Source organism: Pleurodeles waltl, chromosome 3_1 (assembly GCF_031143425.1).
Source record: "Pleurodeles waltl isolate 20211129_DDA chromosome 3_1, aPleWal1.hap1.20221129, whole genome shotgun sequence".
In the NCBI taxonomy this organism is placed as follows: domain Eukaryota; kingdom Metazoa; phylum Chordata; class Amphibia; order Caudata; family Salamandridae; genus Pleurodeles; species Pleurodeles waltl.
The window spans coordinates 1,681,930,095-1,681,946,552 of NC_090440.1; the positions used below are offsets into that span (position 1 = coordinate 1,681,930,095).

The 16,458-nt window shown below is 40.1% G+C and overlaps 1 protein-coding gene across 2 annotated transcripts in view; it reads right to left on the reverse strand.

Annotated features, from left to right (window-relative positions):
* CWC22 (CWC22 spliceosome associated protein homolog) overlaps nucleotides 1–16,458 on the reverse strand; it is a 269,112-nt gene that overhangs the window by 111,783 nt on the left and 140,871 nt on the right. For both annotated transcript variants that reach the window (XM_069225448.1, XM_069225449.1), the window contains exons 9-15: nucleotides 15,690–15,858; nucleotides 12,730–12,783; nucleotides 11,746–11,881; nucleotides 11,416–11,622; nucleotides 10,930–10,992; nucleotides 9,445–9,543; nucleotides 6,722–6,803 (exon numbers count right to left, since the gene is read on the reverse strand). In XM_069225448.1, coding sequence (XP_069081549.1) covers nucleotides 6,722–6,803; nucleotides 9,445–9,543; nucleotides 10,930–10,992; nucleotides 11,416–11,622; nucleotides 11,746–11,881; nucleotides 12,730–12,783; nucleotides 15,690–15,858 — 810 coding nt within the window. The remainder of the gene's footprint in view (nucleotides 1–6,721; nucleotides 6,804–9,444; nucleotides 9,544–10,929; nucleotides 10,993–11,415; nucleotides 11,623–11,745; nucleotides 11,882–12,729; nucleotides 12,784–15,689; nucleotides 15,859–16,458) is intronic.

Genomic DNA, 16,458 nt, shown 5'->3' on the forward strand with positions numbered 1-16,458 from the left:
TATATGCCAGGTGGTAAGATGTTCTCCAGCCTTGATTATTGAGCGATCTGCCCACCTATACAGCGATTTACGGTACACAGGGTATCAGCAGGGACGGGCCATCCACTGAGGTTTTCTCCCTGTCCTGCAATGTCATATACCAAGTGCCCACTGAACACTGTAGGCTACAACATGGTTCTCATAATAGTGGGGAGACCTCTCTGGGTTCCTTGCTTAGGTCAGATCACTCGGCTTCCGAGTCAGGCTCTCACACCAGGAGAGGTATGCCAGGGTGATATGAGCCGCCAGGCTCTGGGGTGCAAAGCCCAGCACTCCCACCAGGTCGGCAGGCTCCCATATCCACAGAGTGGCTGCCGACTAGCACATGCTGCAGCCAATGATGCTCCAGGGTGCCCTCCCCTTCCTGCTGGAGATCTTGGTCGATACCAGCGCTGAGCCCACACACAGCAGCTGCCCACATCCACGCAGTGCAGCTGCTCTTCATAGTACGGGGGGGAGGGGAGCACCTTGGGGAGTTGTCCAATGCGCAATGTCCTCCTTGTCACCGAGGCCTCCGGCGATGGCCTCACGGGGCCCTTTACAGTTGCCCTGGGCTGCAGCGGTGAAAGCCCAAATGGAGCACAGCCTCTCTCTGGAATCCGAGAACCAGAGTGGGTGCCTGCTTGTGCCCCGGGGAAACCAGAGAGTGCGTGCCTTGTCTGCGTGCTATGGCAATTGTCGGCGATTCTGCTGCACGGTCCTCTTGGACAAGGGAACAAATAGCCGGCAACATGAGGGCCCACAGGGACAGTAGGTGCGCTCACCGCATGCTCCCATTGGGGCACCAAAGCAGGGTGCAGGCAGGCCAGCACAAAGGTCCTGGTGAACTAAAGTGGCAATGCTTCTGGTGACCCAGCAGGTCAGCACATCAGCAGAGCAGACCCACTGTTGATTCCTGGCATTTCCTTCCAGTAGCATCTGTAGTCCATGACCTTACAGTGTCTAAAAATGTGGGGGACAGACCGCTGCGCTTATACTCATGTTGCACAGCTTCCACAAAAGGGGGATAGATGGTTCCAAACAGCACTAACAGGTTCCAGGAATGTCCCCTTTCGCCCCCAGCATGGATCCAGACATCAGTATGGGGTAAACAAGGCATTTGTCTGAGGACAGAGCATATCCTTTACAGATGCATGTGTGACCTGTCTCTACCTCTCACAGACCAGGAAGACCATTCAGAATGCAGATGTACTCTTGTTAGACTTCCATCCTCCTTGTGTACAGGCTGTCTGAGAAACATGCACAAAACCCAGCTGTTACTCTGCCCCTGACATGGACTGGAGTCAAGCTGCAAAACACCAGAGTTAGAAGCAGAGAGAAATGCCCACTTTCTAAAAATGGCATTTCTACAATGGCAATAAAAAATCCACCTACACCAGCTAGCAGCATATCTCACTACCATTCCAACCATAACACACATGACTACACCACCCCTCATAGGTCAGACAATACCACTTATACATATGTTAGAGTATTTCCAATGCAACCCAATGAGAGGAGCAGCACTCACAGTAGTGAGAAACTAAATAGGCTGTTGGTCACTACTAGGTCATTGCAGTACATAAAGACGTATGTCCTACCGTTAACATACACAGCACCCTGCACATAGGACTACCTAGGGCCTACCAGAGGGGTGACATATGTAGTAAAATGGGTATTCCAGGCCTGGCAAGTAGATTTAGATTCCAGGTCACTGTGTCCGAGCATTGCACATGCAGGCCCTGCGGGGCAGGTCTGAGACAAGTTTGAAAGGCTACATCTGTGGGTGGTGCAAGCTGCGCTGCAGGCCCACTACTAACTAGCATTTTATTTACAGGCCCTGGGTATACGGGATACCACTGTAAAAGGGACTTATAGGTAGATTAAATGTGCCAATCAGGTGTAAGCCAATCATACTGAGTTTAGAAGGGAGAGAACATGCATTTTAGCACTGATCAGCAGTGATAAGGTGCCAAGAGTCTTGGAGCCAACAAAAAGAGGTCAGAAAAATAGGAGGAGGAAGTCTAAACGTGTGGAGATGACCCTGCAAAAAGGGCCAGGTCCAACAGTCCACTTTTGGAGTTAGTGAGAAAACTGTAGAAGGACAAAGGTCACCATTTGTATGTAAATAACGTCTACACTGGTGTACAATTGTTCAGGGAATTTGTCAAAGAGGACATTGTTGCTTGTGGCGCAATCCACTTTAACCATAAAGGTTACCCAAAAGAGCTTGTTTGTGAAAAAATAACTTGAGCGGGGACTGTGCAGTGCCTTGCGCAGTGCTGAACTTCTAGCTGTGAAATTGGCAAACAAGAGAGATATCTACATGCCGACTGCCATCCATGATGAAAATACTTCACGTGTGACTGTTGGGGTCAGGCTGCTGAAGTGAGCAAACCAGCATGACTGTAGACTATAACAAGCACATGGGTGGTGTTGACAGAATAGATCAGAGGCTGTAATCTTACACTGGTGTTCGTAAGGCTTACATTTGGCATAAGAAGTTGGCTATCCATTGTTTCCACTTAGAAACATTTAATGCTTTTGTGTTGTTCAAGGATTGTTCTCCAGAGTCAAAGATGACATTTGTTCAGTTTCAGGAGTCTGTGACAGGCAGCCTTGTTGAGGTGGAACAGGTAAGTGTTCCTACAGTTGGGAGTGGTGGAGGATGTGATTTGATTGAAAGAGCGCCACTTTGCTGCTCACATTCCTCCGATGCCCAAAAATAACTTTTCCCAGTATACGATGTAGAGTCAGTATGCGAAGAGGTATACAGAAGGAGACTCGAATGTACTGTCCTGATTGTTCTTCTAAACCTGGGCTGTGTGTGCCCGCATGTTTTAGACAGTACCACATGGTAAAGAGTTGTTGGGAGCAACTGTGAGTGTAAAAGTGAACAGCTTGGTCTGTATCGTTTGCCATTTTTTGTTCAGTTTCACGGCTGCCATCACAATGATGTCATTAGTTAGAGATGTTATGTTTGTAGTTTTGTGTTTACTTACAATTGGTTTGTGTTTTCTTTTTTGTGTAAAAAATGTGATGGCAGTGTGCTTGGACTGGTGCTTGGCTGGTGGTGAAGAGTGAACTGGCGCTTGGCTGGTGGTGTGTGTGTGAGGTGGAGCTTGGCTGGCAGTGTGTGAGTAGTGAGTTGCTGCTGGTCACTACCCACACTGCTGGCCAAATGTCAGTCCACACACTCAGTCAGCTGGTGTGATTGTTGTGTCATCCATGTGGGTGTAGGAAAGTGATGGGCCCCTGAACGACGATGTGGGTGTTGTAATGTTCTGGGCCAGCGGTGTGAATGGTCTTGTGTGTGTCGCATATGAAAGGTATGTGAACGGACTGTAAAGCGGTTGGTGCTTTGACTCTGCTTTACAGCTGATAAGCTGTGAGTCACTGGTTCAGTTTTTTGACCTTTCAATTATTGACAGTCCATTTTATTTTCTAGGGTGTCTAGTTTTCAGAAATGTCTGGGTCTGGAAGGTTTCTTTAGAAGGCCACCGAGCCTGGGACCAATAACAAAGGTGCTCTCGTGCAAAAACAGGTTGTTTTGCAATAGGTACATTTTTTATTTGTTCACTTTTTTTGGACCCTTCCCTTTCATGGCCACTTGGCCCAACAAAACAAGTGAGGCAGCATTTTTATCAGGAGACTTGGGGGAATGCTTGGTGGAAGACAATTTGTGACTCCCCTTAGATTCCAGAACTTTGCATCACCAAAATGTGAGGAAAATATGTTTTTAGACACATTTTGAGGTTTGCCCACGATTCTGGGTGACAGAACCTGGTGAGAGCCCTACAAGTCACCTAATCCTGAATTCCCCCAGTTGGGTAGTTTAAAAAAATGTACAGGCTTGTTAGGTTTCCCTGGGTGCCGGCTGAGCTAGAGCCCAAAATCCACAACTAGGCACTTTGCAAAAAACAATCAGTTTTCAGTGGAAAAATATGATGTGTCCATGTTGCGTTTTGGAGCGTTTCCTGTTGCAGGCACTAGGCCTACCCACACGTGAGGTAGCATTTTTATCGGGAGACTTGGGGGTAAACACAGAATAGCATAACAAGTTTTATTACCAATTGTTTTTCTCTGCATTTGCACCTTCCAAATGTAAGACCATGTGTAAGAAAGAAGTTATTTTGAGAAATGCCCTGAAATTCACATGCTAGTATGGGTAGCACCAAATTCAGAGATGTGCAAATAACCACTGCTTATAAATTCCATATCTTGTGCCCATTTTGGAAATATAGGCTTCCTTGATACCTATTTTTCACTCTTTATATTTTACTAAATTAATTGCTGTATACCTGGTACACAATGAAAACTCATTGCAACTTGCAGCTCATTTATTGGCTTTGTGTTCCTTGGGCTCTTGGTGAACCTACAAGCCCTATATATCCCCGCAACCAGAAGGGTCCAGCAGACATAACAGTATATTGCTTTTGAAAATCTGTCATAGGTGGAAAAAGTTACAGATGACAGAAATGGCAGTTTTTTCCCAAATCAATGTCAATGTTTTTTATTTCAAGTGTTACTTTCTATTGGGAAAACACTGGATGATCTACACAAATGACCCCTTGCTGAATTTAGAATTGTATTTACTTTTCAGAAATGTATAGCGTGCCAGGATCCACCATTGGTTTCACACCCATTTCCTGTCACTAACTTGAAGGAGGTTAAAAGCACGAAAAATAGGAAAAATGGATTATGTCCCAATAAAATGCTAAAACTACGCTGAAAAATGTGGTTTTCTGATTCTGGTCTGCCTGGTCCTGAATGCTGGGATGATGGTGATTTTAGAACAGCAAACCCTTCATTGACGCCATCTGCAGGGAACAAATTAGATGCTTTCTTCTGCAGCACTTTGTTCCCATGTTTCCCCACAAAAGCAAATTTAAGCTGTATTTTGGCTAATGTCCCGGTCCCCACCAGGGGAATCCACAAACCCTGGGTATCCAGCATGCTGGAAAAAAAGGATGCAAATTTGGCATGGGTAGCTTGTGTGGACAAAAGGTTATGGGGGCCTACATAGACAAAAAAAGGTTCAGCACAGAGAGGGGGAGGAGAGGAGGCTTAGCAGCGAAGGGGTTAAGGGACATGGAATGCTTTAAACAGTTTCCAGTTTGGGAATGCAAACACAGGATCGTGGTCTGCCATTCCTAGCAGACCAACATCCATGTGTTTGGACACAAACACAAGGAGTCCAAACAGCACAAACAGCGACCTGATTACTTAATATTAATTAGGTAAGTTATTCTGTAATACCCAGTGACTGGAGATTTTGCCAAGTCGTCCATTAGTATTTAGGTCGTGACCACTTTTAGCAACTTGTGTCTTAGCGCATAAGGGTTTTAGTACCTTAAGCTAAAGGTATTTTAATAATGCTGCTTATCAGCAAAGCATACTGAAATGCTAAAAAAATCCTCAAGGTACACCCACTCAGAAGACTTATTGACAATCTAATAATGTTCACAAATTGAAATCTTTCCCATTGGAAATGACAAGAGAAACAAGCATTTACAATGCATCGCGTCTCGCGTTTGCTCATGTTAGAGCTGATCGCGTTGTAAACTCCTAACCGGACTTTTCACCTATCGGGCAAAAGTGCATTTATGTACATAACCCAAAAAAGTGAAATCAAGTACGTAAAGCGCTCGACTTCTGCCAAGCAAGATCGGGCTCGTAAATTAGAGAAAAAAAAGTCCACCAGCCCGATGGAAAACAGCGAGCCTCGCATGTTTTCTGTACTTGGTCGCTGCGCTGGAGGAGGGCTTGCCACCGGAAAAGGCATGCAATATGCGTGCTTTCGACTAATGAAAGCAAGCAGATTTTATTATGGAAGCCCACCAAGCAATAAAAAACACTGATGTGAAGTTGACAGGGCTCCGCGCCCTTTTATAAATACAAAAGAGTCTCCCTGCGAAACGCATGCGCAAGCGCATGCAACGCAGGCTCGACCCTAAAAAGTAGAAAACTTGAAAAAAACTGCAAAAACATCACTCAATGAAATGATGCTAAAACCATCAAGTGAAAATGTGAAAGCAAAGTTGTATTATAAATTTGTGGTGAAATAAAATAGAGGTATGAAACCGTACTTGTGCTCTGCGATTCTACTCCGAAGAACTGGGTAAAAGAACGGACTTTGTGACGCAACTGTCAGTAGAGGTCATAGGAGACAGGGCCAGACCTTTCAATGTAATCCTATCAGCCTGTATTTTCCTTTCATTTGTATTCACTTTCACACCTTTCTTGCACATCCGATGATGCAACGAATGCTTGAAAGTGCTCATTAGGTGTTCATCAGTTTATTTCCAGAAAAAAAATGTTGCGATTAACATGCTATTACGGTGTGCTTCTTATCTTAAGGACTGATGGACACCGGCGCTCTGCGTAACATTTCAAAGGACATTACATCTATAGAAAGCCCATACTCTGAGCCCATGCATGTAGTAGGGAATTATGGTAACGTTTATGACTTCAATGAAGAGGCCTATGATACAGAAATGCAAAATCCGTATGATGCAAGCATATTTATTGTATAGACCTGAAGAAAGCGGCTGAGATCAATTCAGAGAGAAGCTTTTATTTACAGCAGAGAACACAGGTATCTTATCAACCAAGAGACAGTTCAGATTCTAAATCTGCACTCTATTTTACAAGTATCCGGTGCATGCTGTAATAAACTGTATGCGCATTTAAACGGTCTTACCTTGACTGAATAGCCAGATAAATCGTACGACGAAATGCAACTAAATTAATTTCTGTTTTGTCAAAGATGGTCACTTTTTCACCTGAGAAGAAAAGTAATAACGCTATTTCAATCAAAGCCACAGTTTTTATAAGTGCAAACAAGATACTGATGAATAGTGTATTTTCTGCATAATTCACGTTACACTGTCTTGAGGGCCACATGTTGCAATCTGTATCTAAATGATGTTTTGTTATGGAATGCCACGTCTGTGGGAGTCGCTGGCAGAAATAACTCGCCTTCTCGCTTCTTTGTGCCCCTGTACCAAGCAATACGTAATAGGGACCTAGCACTGCTAGTGATACAGCACAGCACTTGGCATGCTACTTTACAAAGTCTTTCCTCTGGTGCTGGCTGACTGGCTGAGTGCCTTCCCCTGCCCTTTCTGGCTTCCTCGTTTCTGTCCATGCTGTACCTGTACATTAAAGCAGTAGAAAATAAAAGAAGGCTGACTGGCACTACGTTGGAATCAAAGAATGACATGGAATGTTGAAAAGACACTAGATGCCTGGCTTCATGCTGATATACAACACACAATATAACACATAATTAGAATGAGCTTCTCTGTCAGTCGTGAACCTCAGCAAATGTTACTATTTTAAAAACATTTTTTCATTTGGGTATTCAAAACAATAAGGATATTGTATTTGACAAAAAAGTGTGTAGTAAACATTATTCAAAGTTTCGCCTATCAACGTGTTTTACATACTAGCGAACAACATACCACTCCGTGAAGGATATTGGTAATGCGGTAAATCCAGACAATGGACTGAGACAGGCTGTTTTTATGCCGAAGTGTACATTCTAGTGAAAATGACTAAATGAATTTGTTACAAAAACAAGCTTAACAACACAGTGGTCATACGTGCTAGTTTAGTGCTGACATATCTAAGGAGGAGTGTGCATACAGTCACACATAAATAAAGTGGTGAGGAATACATACAAGGAAAAATAAATTCTGATATTAGAATGGGCACAGTGACAACATAAAACATGTGTGGATCAGTCTGTGAGCTATCACCATGACTACTGAAAAGTTTTGATCTAGAAAGTAAATTCATGAGAAGAATGTAACCAAGACCATCTTTCAAAAATTTAAAAAACTTTCCAAATGAAGTCAGTAAGGAAATAATCCTGATACTGCTGTGACCGCAAATTATATGGTATTGGACACAATAATAATTTGATCTACACACCAGCACGAGCATATAGCGCTGACTGAAATAGCTTCTTCCAGGCTCTGAATGAGTAAGCCTGAAAGGAGTGATCTCACCAAACTTTTGAATCAACTCTGTTTGGGAATAGGCACATTATGTAGACCTACAGGATGCTTAATTCCGTAATTCCGATATCTATCAAGGAAAATCATAAATTCCAAATTCTTGCTCTAGGAGGCCAACAATACTAGTACAAACGCTCACCTTATGGTATCATCTCTTATCATAATATCTATAAAATGGGAGGGAGCAGGTGCACAGTACAGGGCATTCTGGAACCTGGAGTCATACAGCAGATGGTAAATTGTGATTACATCAATCAGGGAGGTAGGGAAAATGGAGAAGAGCAGTGAAACGTGCTCTGTCAAACCCCAGGCCGCTCTCTGTGTCTCTCAAAAGTGTACATAGCCTGGGCACATATTTCAAGCCTTTGCTCTCTAGAAATTCTCACACACGAAATGATCATGGTAACCAACGTTCTCCCTGGGGACTTCTGGGTCTCCCTAGAAGAAGGTCAGCAGTGGAGAAACCATTAGGGTTGGAAGTATATATCTTGTGGGACCTGACAGAAGGTACAGCTGTCTGTTTGAATGTTTGCCTTGACCTCACAACCAGCCAATTCAGGATGTGGCACTTTCCAAAGGACACTTTTGGACCTTATGTTCTTCCTGCAGACAGTGTATGACAGTTAAAATAAAGGGTGCTGGCACAGGTCCCCCAGTAGCCAATAGTGTCTGTGTAATCAGTTTCTGCTCATGATAGGCTACAATGATACCTTGTATTCACTGTGGCAGTATGCCCCTCACCCACTGGTGTTGCCTAGGCAAGCAACTCATTTAGCCTGTGTTTTTCTATTAATGGCAGGACGTGAACCAAGAGCCCTAGCTGATAGCCCTGGAACGTCTTTCTGCCCCTACCTGTAATCTCTTGGCTCACACCACATGCACTGCTGGTAGTTGTGAAACCACTATGTGTCCGTGCAAATTAATGTGATACAAATTTCCTGGGCTTCGCCATAAACTGAGAAAGGGCTTTATATGAATAGCATTTGAATAGCTGCTACTTATTTAATGACAGACTGAAGCCCTGAACCCCAGGATGGAACAATGACCAGAGGTGGTATTGTGGGGACCTCTGAATCTTTCTGCTGGTTCTTTAATATACTTGAAAGCTGTAGAAATACATGAAAATGTATAATTTACACCAGTAAGGCTTAGCATTATTTTTTGCCTTCGACTTCAGAAATATGACAATACAACAGCACAATGCTGTGATAAAGTACAGTAGAAGTAGACTGCTCATAAAGAAAAAGCTCTGCTCTAGTTTGAATGTAACACTTGCTAATAGCTGTGAAACAACCACTTAAAGGTTTTGCAAGTTATAAAAATACTGCATGCGATCAGGTGAAATATGAAGATTTCTCTAACAATTAGTAAACATTAAAAAATTAGCTTGTAAAATATTTACCCTGCTCATTATTTTCTGTTTCTTCATCATCGCTATCCTCTTCGCTGCTTCCAGCCTCTTGGTCATCACCAGAGTCACTGTCTCCTTCATCAAGGATTTCTTCGGCAAAAAAATTTGAAACAGGTCAAACAGAGATTTATGGACTAAAACGCTATTTCAGAATTGCTACAAATACAGTAAAAATGGAGTGGCGGTGAAAATATAAGCCTATCAAATTATAAATCGGTGATATATAAATGCTTCTCTTGCTTGTCAAACAAGTGAGAACCAATCGGTGAAAACAAATTTTAGAAACAACACGAACTCAGAAACCTAAAGCTTTGTGTGGCAGACCAACACAGACAATGATAAAATATTCTGAATACGACTAACCTCATCAACTTAACTTTAGATTTTAAACTTCACCAAAGTTGGTTCTTACATGAATTGCTTGTATATAATTTGTTCTAATATTTCTATGGAGTTTATAAATTAAAAGGTAAAACAAGCTTTGGCAAGGCCAAAAAGGAATTTGACAAGCTAGCACAAGGGTTATTTTTTAGAAAAATGCTATTGCAAGCCTATGCCAAGAAAATTAAAAGAAAATATGCCACTACCTAAACGAGGATGTCATATGCTACAAAAATAATAAGTTTCAAAAAGATTTACCTATGTGGCCACTGTCCTAGCTACTTTTAAACGCCGTATAGTTGTGCAATACATTTTATGATTATTTTTATGTACAAGAGGAGATTAAATCACGACCTGACCGAGCACTCACATTGCAGGCAGTGACAATGTTATAATGTCAATTTACAGTTGCGACTGTAGAAAAGAAACATCATTTAAATTAAAAATTTATGTGCTGGCAAAATAACCAGTATGTATATGAAAAAATAATACAAATCCAGCATTGTCAAAGAAGAGAACGGATCTATTTTAGGGAGATGTGAAGAATTTGCAAAGGTTTTGTCAGTCACTCAATCGGAAAAGAGACAATGAGTCAAGTGGGATGACCCACTGCCCCATGCTGTACGCGGTTGTGGGTAGAAGCAAAATGTGAATGACATCAATGCACAAATGGATAAAGCCCAACAACCAAAAACACATCTATGTAGGTATGTCATGTATGAATTGTTTAGAAATAAGTAGTATGGTGAAACTGATAAACAACTATCAAAGGCCAGACCTAAATAAGAACTAAAGAGGACCTACAATATTTTTTGTTAAAATGTAGATCTTAATTTGTGTTAAACACTGTGGCATTCTGCCTGGTAAAAGTGATATTCTGCCACTGTGGCTCAAATTATTAATTCTGAGCTACAAATAACAGCTAATTCAAAATTACAAAAATAGGGCACATTACGATTGATTTTAAGAACAATTACAATATTTCTGATCAATAACTACACATTTCTGTATTGGTTTACGTTTACTAATTGTTCAGTTTCTAATTATGAAGACGTGTTTTTGAACATAGCAATGATATATTGAGCATGTTCTTACCTTTTTTGATACTTTTGTATTTTTCTTCATTTTCAAGAAATTGTGGATCCATCTTGAACACATCTTAAATTAGCAACAAAAAAAAGGGAGAAATTGAAAAAGTAGATGTCAACTTAAATAGTCAAACATTTTACTAAATTAATAAAGACTCACTGTTTGGAGAAGAAGTGGAAGAGTTATCAGGTATTGTGGTTATGTCAATGGTTTGCAGTTACAAGTGTAGAGAAGATCATTCAGCATCTCATTCGCCAAATCACTTAAAACAAGTTACAATGCTTAACAAGTTATTTTGACACTCTGCTGTAGGACACTAAAATGCACCACAAAATTGATAACCATAAAAAAACATTTTGGAGTATTGAAAATTTAACTGGCCCTGTATTTTATTTTTGACATGCACTTAAAACAGCAGACAATCTATTGGTAGGAAAAGGACAACACATTTCCTAAGGATAAAAACAGGTTCTAAGAAGCATATTGTCTTACTAAGAACATCTTCTGGATTATATTCATCCTCTAATGGAAGCATGTGAGTGAATTGATCCTCTTCTTCCACAAGATCTAATCCTTCTGGAATAATGGGGTGATCCTTGAAGCCATCCTTGCGCACAGCAAACATAACTTCAATCATGTATTGTACACGCTTGTCGATTTCGGATTCATGAAGAACGTTGCGCAGACGCTCAAATATAGCTTAAAAAAACAGATACAGTTAAATGAAAATAACAAAAATATTTAAACTACAGATGCTTAATTGATAGATTTCTTGATTAGGGTCCAAACAAGGGCATGTAATTAAACATTCCAGTACTTTACCATTAATGCCTCTTGGTGACACTTGAGTTAATTTAAGTCCACTTTCCTTTAGAAACCCAATTGCGACTTCTACACTGTCATCATTAGGTCTTTCCAGGAGTAAGGTAAGCATTTCCAAAGCCAAAACTTCATGGGCCTAAATGGAAAAATTAATTAGTAAATTTTGAAATGTATGGTTAGTGCATATTCTGCTCTTAGCATGACGTCTGCTGTCTACCGCATTACACAAATAATAAACTGGACTTCCGATAAAACCAGAATAAGCCTGTGCTTTGAGAATAAAAATACATGTAAAGTGACTGCATGTCCAAGCGCGGAGTCTTCAGAGAGTGATAATGATTCTGCATGACCAAGGGGGTGAGCCACACCTAAGAGGGAATAGGACTGCGTCCCTGATGTAAGTGGGATGTCCCAGATATAAGTAGGTGGGGTTTTTCTGACGTATGGAGTCACCTGATTACATTCCTGAAGGATGATACATTGTTAAAGAGATTAAACATGCTATGTGAAGAAATATGTATGCCACTGCTAGTGTCTGTTGCATCTTGCAAATAAAAAATAAAAGGTTTAAAAAAAAAAAAGTGACTGCATGTCATCTGTTAAACCTTTAGTTAGTCCTTGGCTTTTAGCCAACAGCACTTTGTCAACTTGGGTCAAACTATCTTGGCAATCAATGTTAATCAAGATTCTGCAAGTTTTTGACAAGTTTATTCAAAATTCATTACAATTAAAAATAAACATGCAACATAAAAAAATTTAAACAGCCATTGCAGATGTTTTGGAAGGTAATAAGTTTCAGATGGTGTTTGGCGGGGGATTTTATATGAAGGTTGTCATTTAAAATAATTGCCAAGTATAGTGTGTGGGTCTCTATGATGCATAATCTTATTCTTGACTTGTAGCACAGCTTTACAAAGACACTGTCTAATAACAATTGACTTATTCATTGCAAGAAATGAAAAAAACAAATAAAAAAAATCTTACCACATTCTGATTGATTAAATGGGCCACAAATTTTGAAGCTGTCAAACACTGAGTCTGCAAAACAAGCACAATGAACAGTCACCCTTAAATTAAAGTTAATAAATAGAGACCACAGGTGTTAAATCGAATATGCGAAGTGTGATTTGATGCTTCTAAAGGAGGAAAAACCCCGGACACTCTTTTCAATATCAATGTTAACACTACGTATGATTCCCAAACTTTACATAGGATCAGTCAGTTAGGGGATATCTTAACTACAAAACACATAATCCAAGGTGCACAACTTATTTGAATCCCTTGCAAGGAAGACAATCCCTTCCCTTGAAGACATTTATAATGATCATTCAAAAATTGTAACAGGTAGATTGCCAAGCAAAAATGTTTTCAATGGAGAAGAAGAGAAAAAGAGGCAGAGAAGCAGTCAAAGTGCATTAAAGAAGGTGAAGAATGTGGAGGCAATAGATTGGCAGAGTTAATAGAGATATATATATATATATATATATATATACACACACACACACACACACACATACACACAGCTCCCTAAAACAAACACAAAAAATGTTCAACTCTAGAACGATGAATTTATGCCAGTTTTACCCAATTAGCTGAATTTGTTTACAGGCCCTCTTTACTGAAATTAGAGAAATCTATTATTTGAACAAGAACTTTGTTTTTGTATCTTTCAAAAATGAACTTGCCCAACAGTTCTCTGCCATCGTCTTATCTAGTATTTCACTAAATGAACCATTGCTTCATTCTACAGATCTTATGGCAGACATTCGGTTCATGGAAAAGCAGTACTCAAAATCTAGCATTTCTATATTGTTTGATGCATTCCAGAGCTCAGAAAGGGAGGGGCCTATCTGCTATGAAAATTCTGCCTCTGAATTCAAGGTAAAGTACACATCTATAACAAAAGGCAAGGAACATTAATTTCATGTAGACAATACCCTAAAATACGTTTTTCAGATTGAAAATAATAACTTATGAAGTGATAAGCAAATAGACCTAGAAAAATCTAATGAGTTTCCTCCCTCTTTTTACCTACCCAAATGTTCAACAGCAGACCTAAATGCACTGGATGCAACCATTAGTAAATAGGAAATTTTTAATAATATTGTAAAACGGGCAAATAAATTCTTGATGATTTAATAATCTGATTAACATAACATTTAGAGACTGTATACCGAAAACATCAAACATGAATGACTTTCTAAGGAATGTCAAATAATCTGTGATAGTGGTAATTCATAAACAAGCAAAAGATGATTCTTACAGTGAGAATTGTAGGTGTATTAGACTTACACTGAAAGAGGCTGGCAAAATGAAACTCTTGGCAGTGCACATCAAAAATCGGGAGTCATACAGCAATAATTGGATAAAACTAGAACATCCATTCTCTGCCCAAAGTTTGTCTTTGAAGAGCAGTTTGCAGAGAAGCACCCACAATACAGAAGCCTAAGAAGCACTATAAGCCCAGAGAACCTTCAATAAGGACAACAAAACTCCTGAGGGTGCACTTGGAAAAAGGTTCCTTAGAATGCGGCAGATCCCATCTTTCACACCTGAGAACACTCTAGAGGGAGGACGTCATTAACGGTCAAAGATCGAAGGCTGTTGGAAATCCTTAAATGATGCAGACTTCTTTAAGCAAGAGACTTTGATGCCATGGCGACATTCCTGACAAAGGCGCTTCATTGATTTAGCACTATCAAAGTCAATGTGCTCTAATCATTGAAGTATTAATGGAATCTGGGAGAAGGAAAGAAGAGTGTGTCAAAATCTCAGCGCCCCTCTTGGGGTATCGAGGGTACAGTAGCAATGATGATGGTTAGGTGTACAGTCCTCGCAGGTAGTGTGGCTGCACTAGCCCGTTTAGAGAGACAGAGTGAGTGTGTACACACACACACCATGACATACCTATATTTATGGGGACCGGTCATTGACCGTAATGAAGTGTGTATTTTCTACTCTAACTCCATGCACGCTTTGATAGTAGGGCAGGTTATAGAGCGGACCGAGGCAAATATAACTGTACTTTTAGTTTATTGATACACTCGCTTGAACTCTCTTGAACTGACAGTGTTTACCCACGCTATGAGGACCAAAAAATCACACACACACACACACCCACCCCAGCACCCCCCGCCGCATTACTATTGTATAAATTATTGTAAAAAAAAAAAATAAAAAAAATAACACAGCTCATTATGGATAAAGAAAAATCGGAAACATCCGACAGCACAGTTGCCACAAAGACGTAAAGATCTATAGTAGAAACCTCAGAAAGAAAGATGCAAGGAGCTCAATCTTTAGAGCTTGGAAGAGTGATAATATTTCGAAAGATTTTTAAAACAAACAGAGGATATGAGCAGATTATAGTAAAATATACTTTGGGGTCAAGTGATCATGAAGTAACATAAAAGGATGAAGTCAAGAGTAATGCCAAGTGCTAGGTAGCGAACACCATGGAAAAGAGTCTGAGAAGAACTGGTCTCAACACTATTGTTAGCCAATGCCTTTCAATGAATTCATCTAAAGAGAACATTCAAATAGTAAATGTTAAGAAGAAGACGGCTTGAGGTCTGAACTAGAAAAAACACAATCCGATATGAAACAGATAATTTCCACCTAAAACTGGTCTTGTTAGAAGGTGTAAATAAAACAGTATTGTAAAACTAGATGGCCCTAGCAGAATTAAAGTTGCAGAACACATATCATTTGCTATACAAGAATATTTATGAAGGTCACCTGAAAACATTTCCTTCTAATAAAATGCATTTAAGCTAGTTATCTAAGGTTTAATTCAATTAGGTTTTTACACTGTATTAACAAAAAAAGATAGCAACACATGTGTAATATTTAATGCACAAACAAATGGCAATGTGTTCCTGTTGTAAAAAAGTTCACAATCTAGCAAGTCAATGTCCATTTCAGCAGAATTCCTTCATATTTACCTTGTCGTTTCTACGGTATCCCTTTCTAAAATTCAAAATTAGTCTCTTAAGTATCAGCTCTCCAATCTGAGGAAATTTTGAGTTGATAATCGCCACTACAGCTGCATAGACATGAGTGAAAATTGGAGAGGCACTCTGTGCTTGTAGCACCGATCGTGCAAGCTGACCTCTAAAGGAAAGAAAGATCATTAATCAAATGACTTGCCTGTATCAAAAATAATACATCACACAGGATAAATAAAATGAAAGAGATGGCAGAGAATACAATATACTCACAACCTTTAAGCCAGAGGATATTAAGACAGTTTAAATCTAAAAACAATATAAACACAAATATACGGCTAAATGATAATCTGTACAACTGGGAAAAACGTCTACAAGAGAAACTTTCATTTTCTCTCCTTAAATAAAAGAATTAGGGCGAGCAACAGATATTTAGTCCCATACACACAGCCAACAACCGGAAGAAGAAAGACAGCAGCAAGCTGATAACACACAACTCAACTTACCCTTTGTGTAAGCATATAATTCACTGAAAACTGACCATGCAGACTCACAGCTGTCTACTACATCTCTCATTGTAGAGAAACGTTTGAAGGAAAATGCTGGGTTTGAAATTGCAATTTTAAACTGCAAAAATCCCAAAGGCTTCCAAGGTTCAGCTCTTCCTGCACATACAGCAACATGCTCCATTATGTATGACAGTCACACTTGTTACTGGTTTTTCATAGGGGCCAAAGCATGAACAACAGGTACAGTGATTGATGCT